Source organism: Passer montanus, unplaced genomic scaffold (assembly GCF_014805655.1).
Source record: "Passer montanus isolate IOZ18808 unplaced genomic scaffold, ASM1480565v1 scaffold35, whole genome shotgun sequence".
Taxonomy (NCBI): domain Eukaryota; kingdom Metazoa; phylum Chordata; class Aves; order Passeriformes; family Passeridae; genus Passer; species Passer montanus.
Window position 1 is genome coordinate 9,224,949 of NW_024368263.1, and position 22,550 is coordinate 9,247,498.

At 62.2% G+C, this 22,550-nt stretch overlaps 3 protein-coding genes across 3 annotated transcripts; all 3 read left to right on the forward strand.

The window, feature by feature from the left end:
- Window positions 1–176: 176 nt before the first annotated feature.
- Window positions 177–3,600, forward strand: MRPL12 (mitochondrial ribosomal protein L12). Its single transcript, XM_039715831.1, has 4 exons — window positions 177–606; window positions 717–797; window positions 883–1,017; window positions 3,305–3,600. The coding sequence occupies exons 1-4, from the start codon at window positions 424–426 to the stop codon at window positions 3,419–3,421; spliced, it is 516 nt and encodes a 171-aa protein (XP_039571765.1). The 5' UTR covers window positions 177–423; the 3' UTR covers window positions 3,422–3,600.
- An 845-nt stretch (window positions 3,601–4,445) lies between these two features.
- Window positions 4,446–11,164, forward strand: SLC25A10 (solute carrier family 25 member 10). Its single transcript, XM_039715830.1, has 11 exons — window positions 4,446–4,535; window positions 7,462–7,581; window positions 7,668–7,776; window positions 7,860–7,908; window positions 8,242–8,283; window positions 8,502–8,545; window positions 9,018–9,088; window positions 9,194–9,286; window positions 9,507–9,584; window positions 9,683–9,739; window positions 10,190–11,164. The coding sequence occupies exons 1-11, from the start codon at window positions 4,446–4,448 to the stop codon at window positions 10,289–10,291; spliced, it is 855 nt and encodes a 284-aa protein (XP_039571764.1). The 3' UTR covers window positions 10,292–11,164.
- A 1,560-nt stretch (window positions 11,165–12,724) lies between these two features.
- On the forward strand, window positions 12,725–22,462 carry GCGR (glucagon receptor). The gene is made up of 14 exons (XM_039715832.1): window positions 12,725–13,102; window positions 18,791–18,989; window positions 19,260–19,356; window positions 19,529–19,636; window positions 19,875–19,996; window positions 20,094–20,200; window positions 20,291–20,444; window positions 20,584–20,743; window positions 20,824–20,884; window positions 21,118–21,187; window positions 21,337–21,425; window positions 21,503–21,641; window positions 21,750–21,791; window positions 21,858–22,462. Exons 1-14 carry the CDS (start codon window positions 12,849–12,851, stop codon window positions 22,149–22,151), a joined length of 1,896 nt encoding a protein of 631 aa, XP_039571766.1. The 5' UTR covers window positions 12,725–12,848; the 3' UTR covers window positions 22,152–22,462.
- Window positions 22,463–22,550: the final 88 nt, after the last annotated feature.

Genomic DNA, 22,550 nt, shown 5'->3' on the forward strand with positions numbered 1-22,550 from the left:
AAATTATTAAGCTTTATGCAGCATTAGAATGTATTACTGCAGTTAGTGAAAGTCAAAAAGGTAAAATGACAAGGCTTTCAGACTTTATTTTTGTTTCTTTTAATTTGCCTTCATTATGCTTCAATTTTACTGTTAACCATGCTATGTAGTGTAGAAATATAACCAGTTCTCCTTCCAAACATTCCAGAGAGGAAGCAATTTCTGTTCCTTCAGACATTAAATTTTTTCTACTCCTGTTTAGAAACGATAAATAGATTTACCACGATTGATTTCGCTTTCCGGTCGGCCCGGTGTGGCCTACATCTCCCATGGCGCACCGCTGCGCTGCCGCGGTGTCGCCGTTGGCTGTCCGCCGGGGCCGGGGCCGGCGCGGGGCGCGCCGGGAGCGCGGGCGGAGCGGAGTCTCGGTGTCCTCGGGCCGCCATGCTGCCCGCCGCCGCCGGGCTGCGGGCGCTCGGCACCGGCCCCGCGCGGCGCTCGGAGGCGCTGGCCGGGGCGCCGCTGGACACGGCCGCCAAGGAGTACTCGCCCAAGGTGCGGCAGCTGGTGCGGGACATCGCGGGGCTGACGCTGCTGGAGGTGGCCGATCTCAACGCGCTGCTCAAGGTGGGTGCGGGGCCTGGCTCGGCCCGGCTCGGCCCGGCTCACCCCGGCCTGACCCGGCCCGGCCGCGTGCGCCGCCTGACCGGCCGCCGGTGCCGCTGCTCTTCCCGCAGGAGACGCTGAAGATCCCGGACGTGGGGGTGATGCCCGCGGCGGCCGCCGCCTCCCTGCTGCCCGCCCAGGCGGCTCCGCAGGTACCGGGAGGGGCGGGAGCGGGGCCGCGGGGGCCGCGGGGGCGGGCTCGGCCACGGGGCTTCACCGCGCTCCGGCTGCTTCCAGGAGGAGGAGGAGGTGGTCCCGCTCAAGAAGGAGAAAACTCATTTCACCGTGCGGCTGACGGAGCTGAAGGCTGCTGACAAGGTGAAGCTGATCAAGGAGGTGAAGAACTTCGTGCCTGGAGTGAACCTCGTGCAGGTGAGGAGCTGCTGCGCCAGGCTCTGGTGTTTTGCCCCAGCTCCAGCAGCCTCAGCTCTCTGTTTAAAGGGGAGCCTGGATTTATGCATTCAGAAGCACAGCCTGCCTGTGTGCTTCTCAGTGCAGAGACGTGGGGAGCAGGATTTGGTTGCACCTTCATCTGGCATTTTCCATTGTCAGAAGCAGGGGGATGAAGGAGGAGGCTCAGAGATGTCCGTGCCAGCCTCAACTTCTCTAAACCCGAGAGCTGCTGTGCATGAGCTTTCTTGCAGAGCTGAGGAGTAGCCAGCATCCCTTGCTGCTGCTCTGTTTGGCTTGCCTTTCCCAAAGCAAATGTATTTCTGAAGTTAAATGAGTCTCTGTAACTCGCACATCTTGCAATCCAAGCTTCCAGCTGTTTTCAGGGCCCTTCATTTTATAGGTGGTGCTGCTTCTTTCCTTGGAGGAGACAGGCCTCAGCCCTGGGCAGTGTCTGAGCTCAGGCCCTTGACCTTGGATGTGGGCTCAGCATGCTGGGTGATGAAGCTGCTACTGCTGAAGCATGTAATGTGCTGCACATCTCCAGGGTGATGCTTTCATATCTTGGGGTCAAAAGTAGCACTTCCCAGTATTCCAGCTGCAGTGTTGAGCATTGCAATGTCTGCTCCTGCTGTAGCCCAGGAGAGCAGAAGCGTTTGCAGATAATCTTCTGCCCCCCAATTCTCATGGCTGCATTGCAAAGCCAGTAGAGAAGTCAGTGGCACAGGTACAAGTTTGGCTGTCTCGTGGGGATAATTTCCTGACTGTCAGTGTGGTTCCTCTGGAAGTTGTTCATCTATTATTGGTCCCGAGCAAACATGAAAATACCAAACTCTGTGAGGGACCTGATCAGCAGATAATTAACTGGAGAGCTGATGCTAAGTGAGCTTGGCTTTGCATGTGGCACCTGCTGGATGAGCTGTTTGCAGTGCCAGTTACTGCAGCTAAACTCAGGTGGGATGTACCCAGGCCTGGCATGTCGGGTGAAGCACAAACACACAACACAAACAGCTGTGGAGGTTCTACCTGCAGAGACTCTGTTCAAGGTGGAGCCAAAGCCCTTTTATTGTAAATTTTACTGCCATCCAGTAAGGATGTTTTTACGAGGTTTGCAGGTGGATCTGCCCATGGCCTGTAGGGCTGCTGGTGGCGTAGAGGGATGCACATACAGTTATTACCTTGGGGACAGGTGGCACCCAAACATCAGTGCTGTGGCAGGAGCTGTGTGATGAGACAGGTGCACACAGAGCACCAAGGCTGGCTGCACCTCAGGAAGCTCATGGGGAGCTGCCCAGCAGATGCTTACCCTGTCACCACCAGCCCTGGGCTGTAGCTGGACTGGGAGCCTGCTGCCTCTGCCCCATTGCTGCTGCTGCATGGGTCCCACCTGGCTTGGCTCTGCTCTTCTTCCCACTGAACACCAGAAACAGCTGCTTCCCTTGACCAGGGCTGCTTTAGGATGGAGTCACACCTTCCTGAGCAGAGTTCAGAAATTAATAACCTGTGTTGTATTGCCTGTGCTCAGTGCAGTCCAAATCCTGTCCTGGTGAGCAAAGGCATTCCTGCCCCACTGCTCACACATCTGTGCCTTCCAACCCCAGCAAAAAAAGCGTTTTTCTTCCACCACAGATACATAGGCATTGAACCCAGCAGGAATCAAAAGGACAAAACCTTTCTGCCAGTCCGCTGGGTGCTAAACCCCCCCAGTGCTGGGGCAGAGAACTGCTGCATGTGAGAGCAACAGAGGCTTGTCCTCCTGGGCTCACTTCCTTCTCAATAGCAGCACTGCAGTAAATTCTTTAAATTAGCCAAACAGTTTTTCAGCTTGTCTTAAGCATTGCAATGCTGTTTAGTACCAGTAGTTTTGCTTTAAAAGTCCCTAAAATGTCAAAATACTGTGTTGTCAAGTAGTCTGTGCTGGAGCTCTGTTTTAGGCAGTGCAGCTGTGTCCACACTCTGCACTGGCGTCCCCCCCTGCTGGCACAAGTATGTGAACCAAAACATCGTCAGTGAGCAGAGCCAGCCCAGCACCAGGACCTGGTGGGAGAACTTAAGGAGGAGGTTTCCCAGCAGATGTGTCCTTGCTTGTGCTCAGGGTTAGCTGCCTTCTGGTGGGACGTGCTGTACTTCCAAGTGCAAGTCTCGGGGTTTGTGCTGGTCAGTGAGTTTCCACAGTTGGCTTAAGCAGAGGTCAGGATCATGGCTCTAAATCCAATAATCCAGTTAGTGAAAGCCTGTTTACAAGCCCTGTACTTTGTCCCTCTCACAGGCAAAGAAGCTGGTGGAGTCCCTTCCGCAGGAGATCAAGGCGAACGCCTCCAAGGAGGAAGCAGAGAAGATCAAAGCAGCGCTAGAGGCAGCAGGAGGGACTGTTGTTCTGGAGTAGTGTCACCACGGGGAGACTGGTGCTGCAGCTGCTGCCCAGGCGGGCTCCGGACCTTTCCGAGTGCACGTGGCACAGTGGGAGCACTCTCCCAAAGAATGCTGTATGGTTTGGCAGAGCTGCTACCTCCTGCCATCACCATGAACTCTACTTATAAATACCCAAAAAAACCTGTAAAATGATTCATCTTTCTCAAGTGCCGATTATCCCCGTGCTCCCCGTTTCATGGAATCAGAGTGGTTTAGGGTGGAAGTGACCTTGAAAGATCATTTCGTTCCAGCCCCTTGCTATGGGCAGGAGCTCCTTCCCCCAGGCGAGGTTGCTCCAAGCCCCGTGCAGCCTGGCCTTGAACACTCCCAGGGATGGGCAGTCACAGCTTCTCTTCACGGCAGCCTGTGCCAGGGCCTCACCGCCCTCACAGACAAAAATTTCTTCCTAATGTTTAATCTAAACCAATTCTGAGTTTGAAGCAGTTTCCCCTTGTCCTGTCACTACACGCTCTTGTAAAAAGTCTCTCTCCATCTTTCTTGTAGGCTCCCTTCAGTTACTGGATGTTTGTACCAGCGCATCACCCACCTCCTTACTCTGCCTTTTGCTGATGTCTCACCTCTTTTAGTTATTAACGAGAAGAACACACTTCCACAGGTTGTGGAGAGGCGTGCGGGGTGGGAAGGTGTGTTCTGGAGCTGCGATTGTCCCTGCGCTCAGTGCGTGCACGCTGGTAGCGCTGCCGTGTGTACCTGTGCTCCCGCACCGCTTCCCTCTGTCTTCGGCTGATGGCTTCACCTCCCATGAATGAATCCCTTTATTATTAACGGGAAGAGCCTGCCGCGGGCTGGAAATGGGGATGTGTGTAGGGTAGGAGCGGGGGTTCCGGAGGCCGTGCTTGCCGCGCTGGCCGCAGGCTCGGAGATGCGAGCCCCGGGCCGGCCCCACCCCCTTCCGGTACCGGGAGGGGGCGTGGCTTAACGGGAGGGGGCGTGGCCGTGCCCCGGTGAGGGCGTGGTTTGTGGCAGAAGCGGCGCCCATGGCGGAGCAGCGCGTTTCGCGCTGGTACTTCGGCGGCCTCGCGTCGTCCGGGGCCGCCTGCTGCACGCACCCCTTGGATCTGCTGAAGGTGAAGCGGGGACACGCCGAGGGGCGGCCCTGGGGCGTGGGGCGGCCGTCCCGGGGGATGGAGGGGGACTGTGAGAAGCTGGGAGTGATTGCGGTGCCGTGAGGGGATGGGGAGGCGGTTACGGGGGCCGGTGGGTGTGAGCGGACGGTTACGGGGGCCGGTGGCGGTGAGGGCTTGGGGGGCGGTTGTGGGGGCAGGTAGTGCTGGGGGGCGGTTGTGGGGGCAGGTGTCTGTTGTGAGGGTCCCGGACGGGGTGTGAGGGGATGGGGAGGAGGTTGGGGGTGCTGGGACTGGCTGTAGGGGTTCTGGAGAGTCTGCGATGAGCGGGGAGTAGGTCCGAGGGTCCTGGAGTGGCTCTGGGGGACTGGAAGTGGCTGTAAAGGGATGGGGAGGCACTCCGAGGGTCCCGGAGCGGCTGCGGGACCGGCCGAGGGGGACGGGGCTGCAGCGGGAGGAGCGGCCGGGGCGGGACGGGGAGCGGCTCTGAGGGTCCCGGAGCGGCTGCGGGACCTGGCTGTGGGGGTGCGGCTGTGAGGGTCCCAGAGGAGCTCTGGGGGGATGGGGAATGGGGAATGGCTTTTGCTAGGGGGACGGGACTCGGAGTGGCTGTGAGAGTCCTGGAGTGACTGTGAGAGGATGAGGAGCTGCTCTGAGGATCCCAGAGCAGCTGAAGGACTGGCTCTGAGGTACTGGGGAACGGCTGCCAGAGGAGGGGAGAGGGCTGTGAGGGTCCTGGAGCAACTTTGAGGGGATGGGGAGCTGCTCTGGGGTTCTGGGAAGCAGGCCTGAGGGTTCTGGAGTGGTTGTGATGGGATAGGGAATGGCTGTGAGGGTCCCAGAGCAACGGAGGGAGCTGGAGAACAGCTGTAGAGGACTGAGGAAACAGCTGCTGGGGGTCAGTTCTGAGGAGCCGATTCGTGGCTATGCGGGGGCATGGCTGAGGGGTCACAAAGACCCTGCACAGGGGCATGGGTAGATGTGTGGCTGAGGGGTCCAGAGAGCTCGGGTGCCAGCTCTAGGAGCTGTGGAGGGTGCCTTGGGCAGGCCTGCCTGGATAAGGCAGTGACTCTGGGGCCGGCAGTGTTGGACACTGGCCCACTGGGCTCTGAGCCCTCCGGCCAAGATGTCACCTAGGCGCCGCAGATGACCTGGCATGCCTGCTCCTGCACAAAGGGCGCCGCGCGCAGCCCTGTGCTGCCAGCACCCACGGATGGGGCAAATGCCAGCGCTGCCCAGAGCCTTGTGCGCCAGCCAAGTGGCGACGAGCCTGGCAGCGGAGCAGGCTGCGGAGGGGGAGGGAAGAGGCAGCCCAGGACAGGGCTTGTCCTTCCCAGGGCCGTGCCTGTGGGTGAGGCTGGGACACACAGCCCCTTCCCACCCCACGGAGAGAGGAAGATGTCCCAGGCACAGGCCCAGCAGAGGAGCCAGCCCTGGCAGGGCATTGCCACCTCCCCAGTGCTCGGCCTGTTGCCTTGCCCAGCTGGCCCTGTCTGCCCAGTGGAGGTGGCTGCCAGCCCGTGGGAGCTTGTGTGGGGTGCCTGGCAAGGCGCTAAGAAAGGGAATTAGTCTGGCACCTGCCTCTAGGTCTGTCTCTGAGCCAGCGTGATGGCTGAGATGCTTGGGCTGCATCCCCATGCTGTCCTGTGTGGATGAGCAGTCCCTGCATTCCTGTAGGTGTGAGCAGCACAACCTAGCCAGCTGTTTTTGCCAGATCAATAATCATTCTGATTATTGAATACAGACCTGCCTTTGGCCATGTGTTCCCCCGCAGCAGAGGCTGGTGCCAGGCCTGGGGAGGCACAAGGGGCGTCAGGCTCTGGCAGGGGAGGGGACGAAGGGCACTTCATTGTACCTCTGGACTTTGGTCCCAGTGAGAGGCCCTGGCCAGCCCACCTGCAGAGTGCTTGTGCCCTTAGGCCCACTCTGTGCAGCTGCTGTCTACCCATGGGCTGCTGGCCCTGCAGCAACCAGCAGTGACCACAGCCTGGCCAGCCCGTCCCATGGCTGCCTGCCCTTCCTGCAGACCTGGTACTGCAGGCAGTGGACCATGTCCCTACATAACTCTGCCCTTCCTGCCCTCTTCAGCTGCCCCAGCCTGTGAACAGCCACAGGCTCTGGTCCCTGCTGTCCAAAATCCACCTGTGGGGATTGCAAGCAGGCCCCTGTACCCTTGCTGCTGCCCCATATGGGAGACACTGGCTGTTCCCAACATCCTGCAGAGTGTCACACGACCCAGCTGTGCCACAGCTTCTGTAGTGGCCTGATCCCCTGTCAGCAGCCCTTTGCTCTCCTTATCTCCTAGGGCCCTTTGACCCACATGTGGCCTCCGCAGTGCTCAGAGCATGCTCCAGCATCAGCCCACACAGCTCCTCTGTCCCAGCCAGCTTCTGTGCCTGCTGCCGTTGCCCCTGGTGATGGTGGGAAGCCTTGGGCTGCTGCAGGCAGGAAGGGGAGTGCCTGGCCAGCTGTGGGGTTCTCTTCCTGCCTGTGTGATTCCTGCACTGAGGAGGAGGGAAAGTGGCTCTCGGGGGCCTGCTGCATTGCATGGCTGTGATTTCACCAGCCCAGCTGCATCCCCTTGAGCAGCTCCACAGAGGGCACTTGCTCACTCTCGTCCTGTTGGGTGCACACACGCACACCTTCCACCCTGAGGTGGCCAGAAGAGCAGGCGCCACCCTTCACCTTGGGGCCGGCTGTCAAGGGCAGGGCCTGGGAGGTGCTGCAGGTGCCTGGCCACTCCTCTCTGCCTCACTGCCTCCACCTCTCCTGCCAGGCGGGGCCAGTCTGGTGCGGGGTGTCCGTAGCTCTTGCTGTTGGCTCCTGTGCAAGTGCTGCTAACCTGACACACGCTCCGATCCACACCTGTTCAGTGCCTTGTCTCCCTGCCCAACCCCGGCGTGGGCTGACACGCTGCACTCTGCCCCAGGTGCACCTGCAGACGCAGCAGGAGGTGAAGATGCGGATGACGGGGATGGCGATGCACGTGATCCGCACTGACGGCTTCCTGGCCCTCTACAACGGGCTCAGCGCCTCGCTGTGCCGGCAGGTGAGGGCTGGAGCTCCTGCAGCACCTGCTGCCGCTGACCAGCTGCCCTGTGCCAGGACACAGCCGCTCATTTCCCCCTCATCCAGATGACATATTCCTTGACTCGCTTTGGCATCTATGAGACCGCAAAGAACCGCTTGGGCAACCAGGGGCCTCCCCCCTTCTACCAGAAAGTGCTCTTGGCTGCAGTAGGAGGTGAGCCAGGCAGTGGGGCCCTTGGCCCTGGCTCCCTCGGGATGGATAAGCAAGCCCCTGACCCAACTCTTCTTTGGCCACAGGTTCCACTGGCGGATTTGTGGGAACCCCGGCAGACATGGTGAACGTCAGGTCAGTTCTGTCTGCACAGCCGGGGCTTTTGACCCGTGCATGACGGCATTTGGAGTGCTGGCTAGTGCTGGGGTTCTGACATCTCTCCTGGCCAGCCTGCCCCCTGCTCAGTGGGCCAGGAGCTCTGTGCCCAGGATGGCCAGAGCTGTTCTGCCTTTTGGTGACAGCACCCAGAGACGTGTGTGACCCTCAGGGGGAGTGGGACTGAAGGCAACTTTCTTGGCCCTCTGTAAACGGGCAGGACAATTCCGCTGCCCTGTGCTGGGGTCCCCGGTGCTGCGGGGGTCAGTGGGGTACCGGCTGCCCCCTCACCTGCGGTGCTCTGCCTTCCAGGATGCAGAACGACATGAAGCAGCCGCCGGCTCAGCGGCGCAAGTGAGTGAGGGGCCAGGGCTCGGGGCGCAGAGGGGCGGGAGGCCGGGAGCGGCCGCGGGGGGGCAGCACCGCACCGGCGGCGGGCCCGAGCACCGCACCGGGGGCACCGGGAGCACCGGGAGCCGCCCCGGGAGCCGCCGGTGCCCGGGGGAGCGGCGGGGCTGCCGCCGTGCTGGTGAGCCTCGGGCCCTGACCCCTTCCCCTCTCGCTCCTTCCAGTTATTCCCATGCCCTGGATGGCATGTACCGTGTCCTCCGGGAAGGTGAGGCTGTGCCAGCCGTGTGGGTGAGCCTGCTCCGGTGTCCGAGCAGGTGCCGGGTTAGGGCACCCTGGAAGTTCACTCAGCCGGGGCAGGGAGAGGGGCCGGGGGATGCCCTTGGGGCTGGGGGTGTCTGGGGGAGCGCAGAGTTTGGCATCTCCTCATTGTCTGGCTGAGGCAGGGGCTGGGCAAGGTCTGGCAGGGCCTGGCAGCCTGCACATACTTGGTGGGAAAGGGTGACCTGCTGGGAGCTGCAACAGAACAGCACAGGAGGGTGGAGCAGGTGGAAGAGAGCAGAGGAGGTCGTGGTGTTTTGAAGGACTCCCTACTCCTTCAGCTTGTTTGCTATGGTGTGCTTCAAGCAGGGCTGTGTGAGGAGTTGAGGACACAGACTGGGCATGGAAGGAGACTCCCAGGGTAATGGAGTCTGAGTGAAGGCAGAGAGCTGTGCTGATCCAAATCTGTCTGTCCACAGAGGGCCTGAAGAAACTCTTCTCAGGAGCATCAGTGGCATCGGCCCGTGGGGCCCTTGTTACTGTTGGACAGGTAGGACAGCTCTGCTGGGCACTAGGTGATGGGGATAGGGACTAGGATGGTCCCTGGTGTGGCAAGGAACGGGGAGCATGTCGCTGATTCACTGTGTCTCTGCAGCTTTCCTGTTATGACCAGGCCAAGCAGCTGGTTCTCGCAACTGGATTGCTGTCAGACAATGTCTTCACTCACTTCCTGTCCAGCTTCATCGCTGTGAGTAGGGCGGGGGTCCGGGGGCAGCCCTGGGGCTGGGTTTGCCTGCAGCCAGGGTCAGAACACCAGGCTGGGGCTGCCAGAGCTGCTGCTCTGGGCTTGGCTCAGCACATGGCACCAGGAAGCTCCCGGCCTGAGGTCCCAGTGTGGCTCCGAGTCTCTCCAGTGACCACAGCAGGTGCTGGCATGGAGGTCTCCTGACTGGGCTGACTCTCTGCAGGGCCTGTGTGCCACATTCCTGTGCCAGCCTCTGGATGTGCTCAAGACCCGCCTCATGAACTCCCATGGGGAGTACCAGGTGAGTCGCCCACCTTGCTGCTGCCTGTCCTCCCATCTCTGTGTGCCAGCTCCTGCCTCCCAGCCCCTCCCACCTCATCTCTCACACTCTCACTCCAGGGTGTCGTCCACTGTGCCATGGAAACTGCCAAGCTCGGACCACTTGCCTTCTACAAGGTAGCTGGCTGGGGGTGCAGGGGTTGGGCAGGCTGGGCTGAGCTGGGTGCAGAGGTTGTGGTCCAGAACAGTCCTGGGGCACGGAGCCCTCCAGGCTCTGCTGTGGCAGCCCAGCTGCTTCCTGCATCAGGCCTTTGTGTGCCCGGCCCAGGCTTGGCCCCGAGGTGTTGCAAGCCCTGGCCTCAGTGGGGCTCAGCCTGGGCCCAGGCACCACAGCTGTGGCCCCGTTGCACCCGTCAAGCTCCCAAACAGCAGTGCAGGTGCCAGAGGGGTTGGCACATGGTGCTGAACCCTGGGTGCACCGTGGTGCCATGGTGTGACAGTGCCTGCTCCACAGCCCAGCCCGTGTGACCCACGGCGGCCCACTCGTGCTGCTTCCAGGGTGGGGCTGCTGGCACAATCAGTGGCAGGCACACACTGACTCTTTCCCTTCTTGCTGTCCCCTTCCAGGGCTTCGTTCCTGCTGCTGTCCGGCTTGTTCCTCAGACTGTTCTCACTTTTCTCTTCCTGGAGCAGCTGCGCAAATATTTTGGGATCAAAGTGACCACCTGAGTGTGGGGGACTGGACCCTGCCTTGCCCCAGGGGGGTGAGCATGTGGGTCACCCCCAAGATCCCAGAACCCCTCTCTGCTCTCTGGGGCCAGTGCCATTCCCCCTCCTCTCAACTCTACTCCTGTGCCTTGCCAGCACCTGTGGCCAACCCCGCATTGCAAACTCACCCCCTCCTCTCACCCCCATTCTCAGCATCTCCACCTCTGCATTACTGCTTCTGGGGGATTTTGTGTGTGGGGGGGGTTCTGTCTTCCCACTTCTCTACTGGCTCTGAGTTGTGTCCTTGCCCCCCCCTCAGCCTTGTCCCTGATGTGCCCCAGAAGCAGGACTGTGCTGTCTCAGGGAGTAGGGAGATCAGATGCCTGGCTCTGTCACAGAGCCCGTGGGGCTGGGGCTTGAGGCAGTGTGTGTGAGGCACTGTCCTCCCTCTGCCTTTAGCCCTCGTGCTCCTCCCAACCCCAGTGCAGCTTAGACCTCCTGCCCTGCTCCTGGCCTCCCACCCTCTGCTTCTGCTTGGCCAAAACTCCTCAGCACCGCTGGTTGCTGGGCTCTTCAGGGATCGTGCCTCATACCAATGATGGTGGGGAACAGGGCCTGCTAATGCCTGCTTGGGGACCCAGTACTCGCTTACCACAGTGCACCTGCCCCACACTGCATCTGGTCTGCGTGGGGGCATCCCCCACCACCACTCTGCAGCCTCTCTCACCTTGGGGCTGAGCAGACCCCCACTCCTCACCCCCCACTGCCCAGTGTGTGGAGGCTGTGAGCACCAGCCCCTCTGCTATGGCACCTCTGTGTGTGCTGGCCCCAAGGAATCAAAGAACTGGAATATCTGAGACCTTGATGTATAATAAAGAGTGAAGGTGGCACAGGGCCTGCTGTCCTCTTAGGAGGGGAGAGATGCTGCACCCCCTTTTCATGGCTGGGAGCTGAGCCCCAGAGCTGAGAGGGTAGCAAGGCTTGGCCCCTGGCGCTATGCCAAGGGGGTCCTCACCCCACTCTGTGCCCAGCACCCCTGGCCCTGTGTTTAGAGGGAGCTGCAGAGGGACAGGCTCCACAGCCGAGCTGTGCCCAGTCTCAGCTGGACAGCAGCTCCAGGGCAGGGCTGTGCCAAGGGCGCCCGTCACCCCTGCAGGAGCTGCCTCCTGGATGTGACACTAATTGGGCTCCGGCAGACTGGCACAGCAGAGCAGTGAAAGCTCGTCACCTTAACAAGGCCTAATGATGCTATCTGGCATCAGCACTCTGGGCTTATGCCCAGCCAGCAGAGGCCATGGGCAGGTGAATGCTCAGGGAGCTGGGCCCTCTCCTCACAAGTAGCTGGGAGCTGCCCTGCCAGGCTGTGCTTCCTCACCCCCCACATCCTGCATCACTGCTCCTGGGGCTGATGGGTGCTGCTCTGTGCCATGCAAAGGGCCAGCAAGGAGCAGGACAGCAATGGAGGCCCGTGGCCCCCCAGCAGCACGGAGCCCTGCTCAGCCCCATGGTGGTCAGCAGCACAGCTGGGCTGTGGTCCCGGCAGCTGTCCCAGCCCTGCGCTCCCATGTGCACATTCCCTCTCTCCATATCCCTTGTGGCAGCTGAACTGCAGCAGTCACCCTGGCAGGCAGGACAGCATGTGCCAGACACAGCCGCGAGCACAGCGCCCACAGCTGCAGTGCGAGGGCACTACTCATCTCCTGCGCGTCAGAGAGCGCGGGGCTCGCAGCAGCCTGTGGCTGTGCCGCCTGCCCCTGCTCCCACCCTGCCGTCTACCAGGGCCCCGCAGCTGCCTGCAGGGGCTCCCCCGGGGCACCCCTCTGCCCGCAGCCGGTGGGACTGGGGACAGCCCGTCCTCCCCCAAAGCCTCCCTCCTGACCTGGAGGGGTGCCGGGCCATCTCCAGGGGGGCAGCTGTGGCTCCAGTCCTCGTGGCAATGGCAGGACAGCCGCAGGCCCCAGCGTGTGCCTCGCTCCTGTGCCCACACCCACGGGGAGCTGCAGCCCGCGACGGCCGCGCAGCCTGGGACCCGAGGGAGGCAGCTCTGTGGGAGCCGGAGCTGGGCTGGGCTCGCCACCGGGGCGCTGCTGGCTGTACCGCTGCTGCCCACGGTAAATGTGTTCGTGCCGGGAGGCCGGTACAGGGCACCCCCCGGCCGGGGCTCCCCCGGCTCCCTCTGCCGCCCCAGCCAGCCCGTCCCGGTGCGTCGCTGTTTCTGGGCTGTGTTTACCTGCAGCGGGACAGCGGCGGCAGACACCGACCCGTCCCCGCCGGCGGCGGCCGGAGCGCGGGGGTTGAGACGGCCGGCGGCGGCGCGGCCGAGATCCGCCCGGCTCCCCGAGGGTCCGAGCGGCTCCCGCGGCGGGGCTGCCAGCTCGGGGCACGGCAGGAACGGGCGGCGCGCTGGGACCGGGGAAACCTCCCGGGGAACGGACCCCCGGCCCGCTCCCTCGGGGCTGGCCCGGTCTAGCTGCCCCCGCCGCTCCGCCCGGCCCCGCCGAGCCGAGTCGGTGCCGGGGAGTGGGGCGGGGCAGGGACAAGCGACAGCGCCCGCAGCTCCCGGGAGCGACCGCCGGTGATGCGGGGGGCAGCGCCAAGCACTCGGGCGGGGCTGGGGCACCGGGCTGTGCCCCCCCTCGTGCCGGCGGGAGGAGCGGGGCGGCGGGACGCTTCTCCGTGCCCGCGGTCCCTCCCCCCGAGCCGGTCCCTCCCCCTGAGTCGCCACAGCCGCTGCCGTCGCGGCTCCGCTAAAGTTTTCGCCGAGCGCGCCGGACCCGGTCCCCGCCGGTCCCGAGATGCGTTCGGGAGCCGCCGCGAGCCCAGCCCCGACAGGTACGGGGAGGGGAGGGAGGAGGGCAGGGAGCGCCCAGAGTCGCGGTCTCGGAGCTCGGGATGTCGCATGTCCCGTCGCGGGGACGTGGATTGCAGTGACGACTGCGCAACCCCGGGGCCACGAACCGAGCCCCGGGACCCCAGAGCAGCAGCTCCCAGAGTCGCCCCGACGCTGGGCGCCGGCCCGGGGGAAAATGAGCCCCTGGCTCTTCTGGGCCTGGGGTTCCCGCAGGGCTGTGCCCGCTTCCCTTGCGACCGCTGCCGCTGGCATCCCTGGGCAGGGGCGCTGCCGTCGGGCTCTCAGCACCCCTGGGCTCTGCCGCGGCTGCGGTGAGCCCCGGGCCACGATTCCAGCCGAACTCCGTCGCTTTGGGAGCAATTCCCGGGGCAGCTGTCCGTCGGGGTGGGACGCGCGTGGTCTCCCTGCCGTGGGCACAGCAGTGCCCATGGCTCTCCTGCCGAGGGGCCGAAGCAGGGGACACTTTGCCAGGTCCCAGCTCGCCCCAAGCTCTCTGGGTATTACGGGGGCCTGGTGCAAGTGCCCTTTGTGACTCTGTCCCGAGCTCTGCTGTGTCAACACGGTGTTGGTAAATGGCTTTGTTTAACCAGGACATGTCGGGTATGTGACCTTGCCGTCCTTCTGGTTGCAAGTGCATCTCCAAAGCTGCTGCGGGTCCCCTCTGCCCGGCACTGCACTTCCCTGGGGTGGTGAGGGGAGCAGGGACCGCGGGGTCAGCCTGCTCCCCTCTCAGAGTGGCCTGAGGACAGAGCATCAGCTCTGCTGAGCCCTTGCCGTGCGCCCCCGGCGCAGCGCCCGCCGCAGGAGTCCTGACCCACACCAAATTCAGTGATTGCCCCTGTGATTTTGTCTGTGCATCAGCAGGAAAATTTAGGGCCTGCAGGACCCCTCGTCAGCGTGTTAGTGCTGCCCCAGCTGCCAGCTCCTATGGCTTCCCACCAATCCTGCTCCTTTCTGCACACTGCGGTGCATTTATTTTTTTTTTTTTATGTTCTGTTGCCTAGAGAGGGGAAAAGAGAAAAGGCTGAACAGAGAATAGGCAAAATGTGGATTAAAAATAGTTAATGAAAAAATGTGACCACAAACCCTGAGCAGCAGCACAGGGCTAAAACCAGCCACTGAGCACAGCATCTCCATGCACCTCACTGTGCCAGGCAAGCACAGGGGCAGGGGAAGCCGGACAGGGGGGAGAGGGGATGGCTGCTCAACTCCATTCTCCTGTGCTCCACCACTGCATCCTGCTTTGTCCTGCGTCCCCATGCCCTCATTTATCTACCCCAGCACTGGGGTCGAGTGCACATGCCTGTGGTGCCAGTGGATGGCTGGGCACGTGTGGCCCCTCAGCCCCCCCGCCTTGCTGGGGCTGCCCCTGGCTGTACCCGGGGCTGCAGATCTGTTTGGCATGCGGGTGTGGAGCTCCCAGTGCAGGGCAATGTGTGCACTAGCCTGTCTGCACTGACCTTTTCCTCGGCTTTTCCCAGCCCTGTGCCTCCCCTGTGACATGCTAACCACACGTGTCACACCATGCCTCTTGTGCCTTCCTTCTGTGTTTCACAGGTTTTTGTGCAATGTGATGAACAAAAACACCCCTTTCCTTGAGCAGGGATGAGGTGCTGTGTGGCTCAGCATCCCCATGCCAGAGCAAGCTGGGCAGCAAGGTAATTTGGCTGCTGCCAGGCTGTGTCATGATCCCTCCGTGGTGCAGAGCAGCTGAGCAGGTGCTCTCGGACCATGTCTTGTGGTGACTGGGCAGTAGTGGAGGTGATGCAAAGAGCATTTGTCCTCTTTGCATCCTATGCTCCTGTTGATGAAAACACCGTCAGGGCTGGTTTGGGTTTTCTTGGTCCAAGGTGACAGAATTCGACATCACCAGTGCCTGGTGACGTTGGCTCTCTCCATGTGCCATTGCTCAGGGCTTCCACAATCATGCAGCTCTGTGCAAACAAGTCACAGCCTTGCAGCACAAGGGCTGTTCCGGGCTGCTCAGCTGCTCCTTTGCTGCCAAAGTTCCTTGTATTTAGTTCTCAAGGAAAGAATGGAGAAGGGGAGTAGGAAACATCCCTGAGCTTCCAGCACAGACATGGGGCAGGGACGATGCGGGACAGACCTCCTGAGCCTCCCTGCCACGGCCACCTCCCCCAGCCCTGCCCCGCTTGCCGCGGTCCCGGGTGGAAAGTGGAGCAGCATCTGCAGGGCCAGGCTGGCACTGGCATTGCATCAGCCCTGGCCCAGCACCGTCCCCTCCCCTGCCAAGTGCCAAAGCCCCTGCCGTGCTGGCATGTAGCTCCAAGCTCCAAGCCAAGCCAGCCGTGGAAGGCACCGCATTAGCACATGGGGGGCTAATCCCTGTGTCCAGAGGCTGCACAGCCCCCACAGCTGCCTCCGAGCCAGCAGGGCTGGGCTGGGTGCAGGGCTGGGCTCACAGGAGGCCAAGTCCCCACCCCCCCAAGGAGACAAGAGTCCTGTGGGACCAGGCTCTGGGGGCTGCGCCAGTCTCTCTGCACTTGTGCTGGACTGTGGCTGTGCCAAGGTGCTTCCAGGTCACGTTGCAGATGCCCATGAGTGTCCTGTGGAGACTTCACGAAGCCACTGATCCACATGACTGGTGGCCACAGAGGTCCCAGATGTGGAGCTCATTCTCTCACACATGCAATGGCAGCAATGCCAGAGGGGCTGGGGGGGCAAAATCCTCAGGGCAAACTGGCCATGATGGGATGAGGAGAGGGTCTCTTCCTGGGCAGGGCTGGACTCAGCCACCAGTGGGAGTCCATGCTGGTACAGAGCTGCTGCAGGGTAGCATGGAGGCTGCCCACCCATTAGTGGGGAGCAAAATCCCAGCACAAGCCTTGTCCCATCCATGCCCTCTGTCTTGCTGCAATTCCATGGCAGCAAGGTGCTCAATTTGCCCTGCACCCTGCCCGGGCTGGCCCCTGCCTCCTGACCACCCTGGGGCCAATGGCAGCTGCCATGAGCTGCAGGTCAGCTGGGACCACAGGGGCACCAGTCAAGGGGAATGGGGGTCCTTGCTTTGCTCCTGGGGCTGCAGGGGTTGGCACTGCTGGCTTGGGAAAGACAAATGCAGATGCCAGCAACAGCCACACGCTGAGGGCAGATGATGGTGCCTGAGCCCTCTGGCCCCCAGCACCGGGGCTACCAGCAGTGGTGCTGCTCGTAGCCATCCCAGTGTTGTCTCCTTGTTCCTGCTCTCCTGGCACAAGGTCTCTTCTTCACAGCTGTGGCTCCGAGTGGAGTCGTACTGGGTGTTTGCAGCCTGGCTCCATGAAGGTCAGCAGCCACAGGACCATGACACAGGAACGTACCCCGCTGTCCAACACCAGCGTGGGGCAAAAGTCCCCTGGACACCCGTTGTCATGCACTGCAGCCCCTCAGAGGCAGCAATTCACAGGCCAGGCACCCTCCACCCACTGCTTATGACTTGGTGTGGTGGGGGATCCCCCAAAGCCTGGCCCCAGCTGGGGATGAGGTGCCAGGGCAGGGAATGTGGCACTGGGAGCCAGCTGGGCACAGCAGAGTGAGAGGAGGTGGTGAGGATGTGGGGCCAGGCACAGCTGGCAGGGGCTGCAGCAGGTCTAGCTGGCAGAGCTGCTGCCTGGCAGTGCCAGCTCCAGGGAGGTGCCAGTGCTGCCAGTGGTCCCAGCCATCCCAGACCTTGCTGTTCCACCACACAGAGCCACTGCTCCCTCTCTGCTGTTGCCCACTGGCAGCAGACCAGGGAGGGCTGGTCCACGGCTACTTCTGCACTGCCAGGTCTCTGCTGGAAGCAGCCCCGTCTGCAGGGACCCCTCGTCCTGTGGGTAGCGGGGACCTGGCATGGTGCCACGGCTGTGCTGTGCCACAGGCAGCTGGGGCAAAGGGCCTGGGCAGGGTGAGGGGGAAGACCCGTGCCGGGGCTCGGAGCATGACTGGCCCCCGTGCCAGGACCCCTCACCCAGTGCAGTCTGCCCGGCTTGGCCACGATGGGGCCAGGCCGGGGAACGGCTGCCAGATGGGGGGAGTCCAGGGCAGAGGCCTCCCTGCTGCTAAATCCCACTGCAGCAACTAAAAATAGCGACACCTCTGCCCCAAAGTTGCTCCCCGGCTGCGCAGAGGGGTTGACAGCGAGCCACTGTGACCCATGGACCTGGAGGAGCATTCCCAACAAGGGCAGGGACTGATGCTTGTCCAGGGTCTGGCACTGACATCTTCCCGTGGGACTGGGACATAGGTGGCATGGGACAGGTAGGGATGATGATGTGCTGGAGCGGGGCACAGGGATGTAGGATAGGGCTAGCAGGGGAACAAGGACAGGGATGCTGGCATGGGGGTGTGGGAGGAAAGAGACAGGGATCCTGAGGTGGGATGGGAGAGGGACTAGGACAGGGATACTGGCTGGGCAACAGTGCTGCTGGGGTGATGACAAAACCAGGAATTCTGGAATGGTGAGGTGGCTAGTGGGCACCCAAGAAAGGTCCCTATTCACAGAGCCCACCCAGTGAGAACTGTCCCAGGAGACAGCTTCCTCTGTCCTGGGACTGGCTAAATAAGGCCATGGCAGGTCCTGCTCCCCGAGCCGCATCTGGAGCCCCACGCGCTGATTAATGAGCTGCTCCGGCAGCCACTTGCGGCATGGCAAGTGGGTCTGCACGGATGGAGGAAACACGACTTTCCCAGGGATAAAAATAGGCACAGGCAGAGCAGCGAGCCCTGGGAGCAGACTGGTCGGGGAGCACGACGCTCTGGCTGGTGCCCAAGGGGGAGCCCAGGGCTGGGGTGATGCTGCAGTGCCTGTGGTGGCCCTGGCACTGCTGTCCCTCCCATCCCCTGGCTGGGCTGCCCTCACCCCACAGAGCTGGGCTGTGCCATGGGGCTGCTGTCATAATGAGCCCTTGTGGGAAGAGCTGAAATCCTGCTCAGGAGCCCCATAACCGGCTTAGGGGGATGGAGGGAATTATGGCACCTCGTGAGCCAGGGCCTGTGGAGCACCCGGACCCCAGGTCAGGCAGGCCCCACGTCACTGCCCGGAGCTGGGGGTGATGGACCCACAGGGGCACAGCCCAGCTGAGCTTGTCCTGGGGCCAGAGCAGCCCCACGAGCCAGGATCCTTGTGGATTAATGGCCAGTGTCCCCATCCCTGCTGGCCCTGTGCTCTCCGTGGCTCCCTGGCCACTGCCATCCACAGTGGGTGCTGCTGCCACACCATGGCTGGGTGTCAGTGGCCCAGGCAAGAGAGTCCATGGAGACAGGGGATCCCAAGTGCCAGCCTCTCTGCCTGAGAGGGTGCTCAGGTGTGAGGAGGAGTCCCTTCTACCATGGGGTCTGCATTCTCAGGACTTAGCAATGATGCACAGCTGGGTCCCAGCAGCAGTGTGGGGTGGCACCAGCCCAGGTTTTCTGTGGGGGTCTGGAGTCAGCAGTGCTGCTGCACTCCAGCCACACAGGGGCTGAAACTGGCTTGGCAGGCAGAGAACCTGCATGGTCACTGTCCCCATGCTTTCTTGGGGAGGATAGTAGAGGCACTTGGTGCAAAAATGAGTGAACAAATATCTGAATGTGAGCACCAAGCAGGGTCGGGTGAGGATGGGGACAGGAGTGAGGCACCATGACTGTGCCTGGCTCTGTGCCAGAGTGGCTGCCTCCAGCCCCACCTGCCCTAGCCCCATGTCCCCCAGCTGTGTCCCAGGAGTGCCCGTGACCAGGCGTCTTGCACAGGGCTGCCCACATGCCAGGGCCGTCACCACCAGAGTGGAGAAGCTGCTGAGGGCCAGTAGGAAGCCGTGTGCCCTGCGCTGTGTCCCATGCATGTGGTCCAGAGGAGGAATGTCCCAGCCACGTCTCCTCACCCTCCTGGTGCTGCTGCTCTGCTGCCAGGTAAGGATGTGCTGTCACACATGAGGGTGCTCTGCCCCACGCTTCACGCAGGACTGCCACCAAGCCACCCCATCCCACTGCCTCCCCTCACCCTGGCACAGCATCTGATGCCCCTTTGTGCCTCCTCATGGCATGGCATGGCTCAGAATGGCACGGCATGGCATGTTCGCCTGCACTCGCCTGTGCCTGTCCCCCAGCTGGGGTCACTGCCCGGCACAGCGTGGTGACCCCTGCGGGCAGGACACGTGTGACAGTCCCTGGTGCCCGCAGGGTCCCTCTGCCCAGATCACGGATCACGTTGTTGAGAGATGGAAGGAGTACAGCGAGGAGTGCCAGCGCAACATGAGCCGCCTGCCTGCGCCCACAGGTCAGGGCCCCTGGGGTCCCGGAGGGTTCTGGTGGGATGGGGCAGGGGCAGGGTCCGAATGAGATAGGGATGGGGCAGAGCAGCCAGCACGGGGTGCTGCAGGATGGGGGACAGAGCAGAGGGGGCAGTGGAGGGTGAGGCCAAAGTGCCACCAGCTCCTGTCCTTCTGCAGAGCTGGTCTGTAACCGCACCTTCGACAAGTTCTCCTGCTGGCCCGACACGGCGCCCAACAGCACAGCCAGTGTGCCCTGCCCCTGGTTCCTGCCCTGGTACCAGAAAGGTAACAGCGGGGAGGCGCGTGTGCACGTGCAGCTGTGCAGTATGCTCACACATGTGAGCAGCTGTGCAGTGTGTTCACATGTCTGCAGCTGTGCAGTATGTTCACACGTGTGCGCAGCTGTGCTGGGACACCTGTGTGCTGTGTGCAGGTGCTGCTGCGGGCAGTCACACCTGGGCCAGTGCACGCTGCCCATGGGGGCGCTGGGGCTGGCATTCCTCACCATGCCCTCCCCTCACAGTGAAGCACAGACACGTCTTCAAGACCTGTGGGCCAGATGGACAGTGGGTGACAGGGCCACGGGGACAGTCCCTGCGCGATGCCACACAGTGTGAGCAGGATGACGAGGACCTAAAGGCGCAGGTGGGCAGACCTGGGCAGCAGGGGTGTGGGGGTCCCTGCCTGCCCCCCTGCCTGCCCTCTGTCTGCCCCTGCCCTCACTTGCTCCCTCCTTTTCCAGGAAAAATTTGCCAAGACCTATGGCAGCTTCAAGGTGATGTACACTGTGGGCTACTCTGTGTCCCTGTGTGCACTGCTGCTTGCCCTGGCCCTGCTGCTGGGCTTCAGGTGGGAGTTTGGGCATGGCTGTCCACAGGGTGGGCAGGTGGAGGCCAGGGGCCCATGCACGGGCATTGACAATGGCCCCCAAATCCGCAGCAAGCTGCACTGCATGAGGAACTACATCCACATGAACCTCTTCGCCTCCTTCATCCTGAAGGGCGTCTCCGTGCTGGTCATCGACGCCCTGCTCAAGACCCACTACAGTGACAAGATTGATGGCTACAACGTGCAAGTCTGGCTGAGCGACGAGGTCAGTGCAGCACCAGGAGGACAGGGACAGGGAGAGGGACAGGGACAGGCAGTGCGGTGGGGCTGGGGGTTGACTGGGCTGGGGGCACTGGTGGGGCTGGGGGCACAGGCAGCGCTGCAGCCCTGACCCCTGCCTACAGGCAGCTGCAGGCTGCCGGGCAGCCACGGTCTTCATGCAGTACGGCATTGTGGCCAACTACTGCTGGCTGCTGGTGGAAGGCATCTACCTGCATAATCTGCTGGTGGTGGCCGTCTTCTCCGAGAGGAGCTACTTCACCCTCTACCTGTGCATCGGCTGGGGTGAGTGTGGCTGGGCTGGGCCCCCTGACCCACCCTGTGCCCTGCTGTGCCTCACCCATCCTCTGCTCACCTCCCCTCAGGGGCACCCATGCTGTTCCTCATTCCCTGGGTCATTGTGAAGTTCCTCTACGAAAACATACAGTGAGTACCAGCTCCAGCTGCTGGCTGGAGGGGGGCACAGGGCACAGGTAGGTGCATGTGGGACTGTAGGGACATTGTGATGGCCCTGGAGTCACTCCACACCATTGCCCATGGCAAAGAGCAGGGTTCTGGCCTTTAGTGCTTGCTTGATTCAGGCCGCTAGTGCCATGCTAGTCTCCAGCAGCTGCCTGGTCAAGGGGCTTCCTGGCAGTCCCCATCCCTCCATTCTGCAGGTGCTGGTCCACAAACAACAACATGGGCTTCTGGTGGATCCTTCGCTTCCCCGTGTTCCTGGCCATCCTGGTGAGCCCACTGCAGTCCCCTGCTCGAGTCTCTCTCACAGGCCCCAGGATGGCTGTGAGAAGAGCTGCTGAGGGCAGGGGAACAGAGGTGTCCTGTCTGCCCCTCCTCTGGCTCTGCCTGTGCAGATGGCTCACTCCATTCCATTGCAGATCAACTTCTTCATCTTCATCCGCATCATTCAGATCCTTGTTTCCAAGCTGCGTGCACACCAGATGCGCTACACTGACTACAAGTTCAGGTGGGTGCTGGGCACGGCTCACCCTGTGCTCCCAGGGCACACAGGCCTGCGTGCCCACCCATGACCCCGTCCCACAGGCTGGCCAGGTCCACGCTGACCCTCATCCCGCTGCTGGGCATCCACGAGGTGGTCTTCGCTTTCATCACAGACGAGCACGCCCAGGGCACACTGCGCTATGTCAAGCTCTTCTTCGACCTCTTCCTGAGCTCCTTCCAGGTGAGCCCAGCCCTCGCAGGCCAGCCCACCATGGGGAGACACAGTCTCAGGAGGGACTAGACTGAGGTCTGGTTATCTTCTCTTCATTTCTCTCCTCCCCCTTCCCAGGGTTTGCTGGTGGCCATTCTCTACTGCTTCGTCAACAAGGAGGTGAGCAGGACAGCGGGGGCACGGGCAGCAGGGGCACAGGGTCACTCTGACAGCTGCTGTCCGCAGGTGCAGGCAGAGCTGCTGAAGCGGTGGCAGCGCTGGAAGCTGGGGAAGGACCTGGCTGAGGAGTACAAGCACACCTACAGCCATGCACCCAGTGCCCGCAACGGCGCTGGCAGCACCTGCGAGAAGCACCAGCTGGTGAGTGGCTGCACCAATGGGCTGGGGCGCAGCCTGGTCCCCCAGCCCAGCTCCCAGCGCCTGGAGAGGAGCGGGCGCAGCGCTGCCGAGCACCTCGCCCTGGGGGGCCATCACCACTGCTATGAGTTTCCTGAGACCACGGCCGAGAGCCACTTCTGAGCCCGCAGCCAGGAGGGAGGGCTGTGCTGAGCCGCCGGCATGCCGCCGTGCCCTGCCCCGTCCTCGCCGGGTGCTGGCGGGCACTGGGACCTGCCACCCTGTGGAGGGGCACACGGACAATGGACACAGTGAGGCAGGCAAGTGGGACCCGGACCCCTGGAAACGGGAACTGTGGGGCCAGGGGGATCTGTAGGGGTGGGAGTTTGTCCTGTGGTGCTTCCCTCGTGCACCTTCTAGTCCCTGTGCACAGTGCTGTAATTTATCTGTCATATCTGTAAATAGGTGTGGGCCCGTGCCGGGCTGCAGGGCCAGCTCTGTGTGTGCCTTGCTGTGGGGACTGGGGAAACTGGGGAACACTGGGGACATTGGACATTTGTGGACTATGCTCCCAAGCACCCC

Coding starts and splice junctions, on each gene's coding strand:
- MRPL12 (XM_039715831.1), top strand. CDS start 424: ATGCTGCCCGCCGCCGCCGGGCTGCGGGCGCTCGGCACCGGCCCCGCG. Junction 607..716: donor ATCTCAACGCGCTGCTCAAG/GTGGGTGCGGGG, acceptor CTCTTCCCGCAG/GAGACGCTGAAGATCCCGGA. Junction 798..882: donor CCGCCCAGGCGGCTCCGCAG/GTACCGGGAGGG, acceptor GGCTGCTTCCAG/GAGGAGGAGGAGGTGGTCCC.
- GCGR (XM_039715832.1), top strand. CDS start 12,849: ATGCGGGGGGCAGCGCCAAGCACTCGGGCGGGGCTGGGGCACCGGGCT. Junction 19,997..20,093: donor ACGAGGACCTAAAGGCGCAG/GTGGGCAGACCT, acceptor CTCCTTTTCCAG/GAAAAATTTGCCAAGACCTA. Junction 20,445..20,583: donor AAGTCTGGCTGAGCGACGAG/GTCAGTGCAGCA, acceptor CCCTGCCTACAG/GCAGCTGCAGGCTGCCGGGC.
- SLC25A10 (XM_039715830.1), top strand. CDS start 4,446: ATGGCGGAGCAGCGCGTTTCGCGCTGGTACTTCGGCGGCCTCGCGTCG. Junction 4,536..7,461: donor ACCCCTTGGATCTGCTGAAG/GTGAAGCGGGGA, acceptor ACTCTGCCCCAG/GTGCACCTGCAGACGCAGCA. Junction 7,909..8,241: donor GCAGACATGGTGAACGTCAG/GTCAGTTCTGTC, acceptor TCTGCCTTCCAG/GATGCAGAACGACATGAAGC.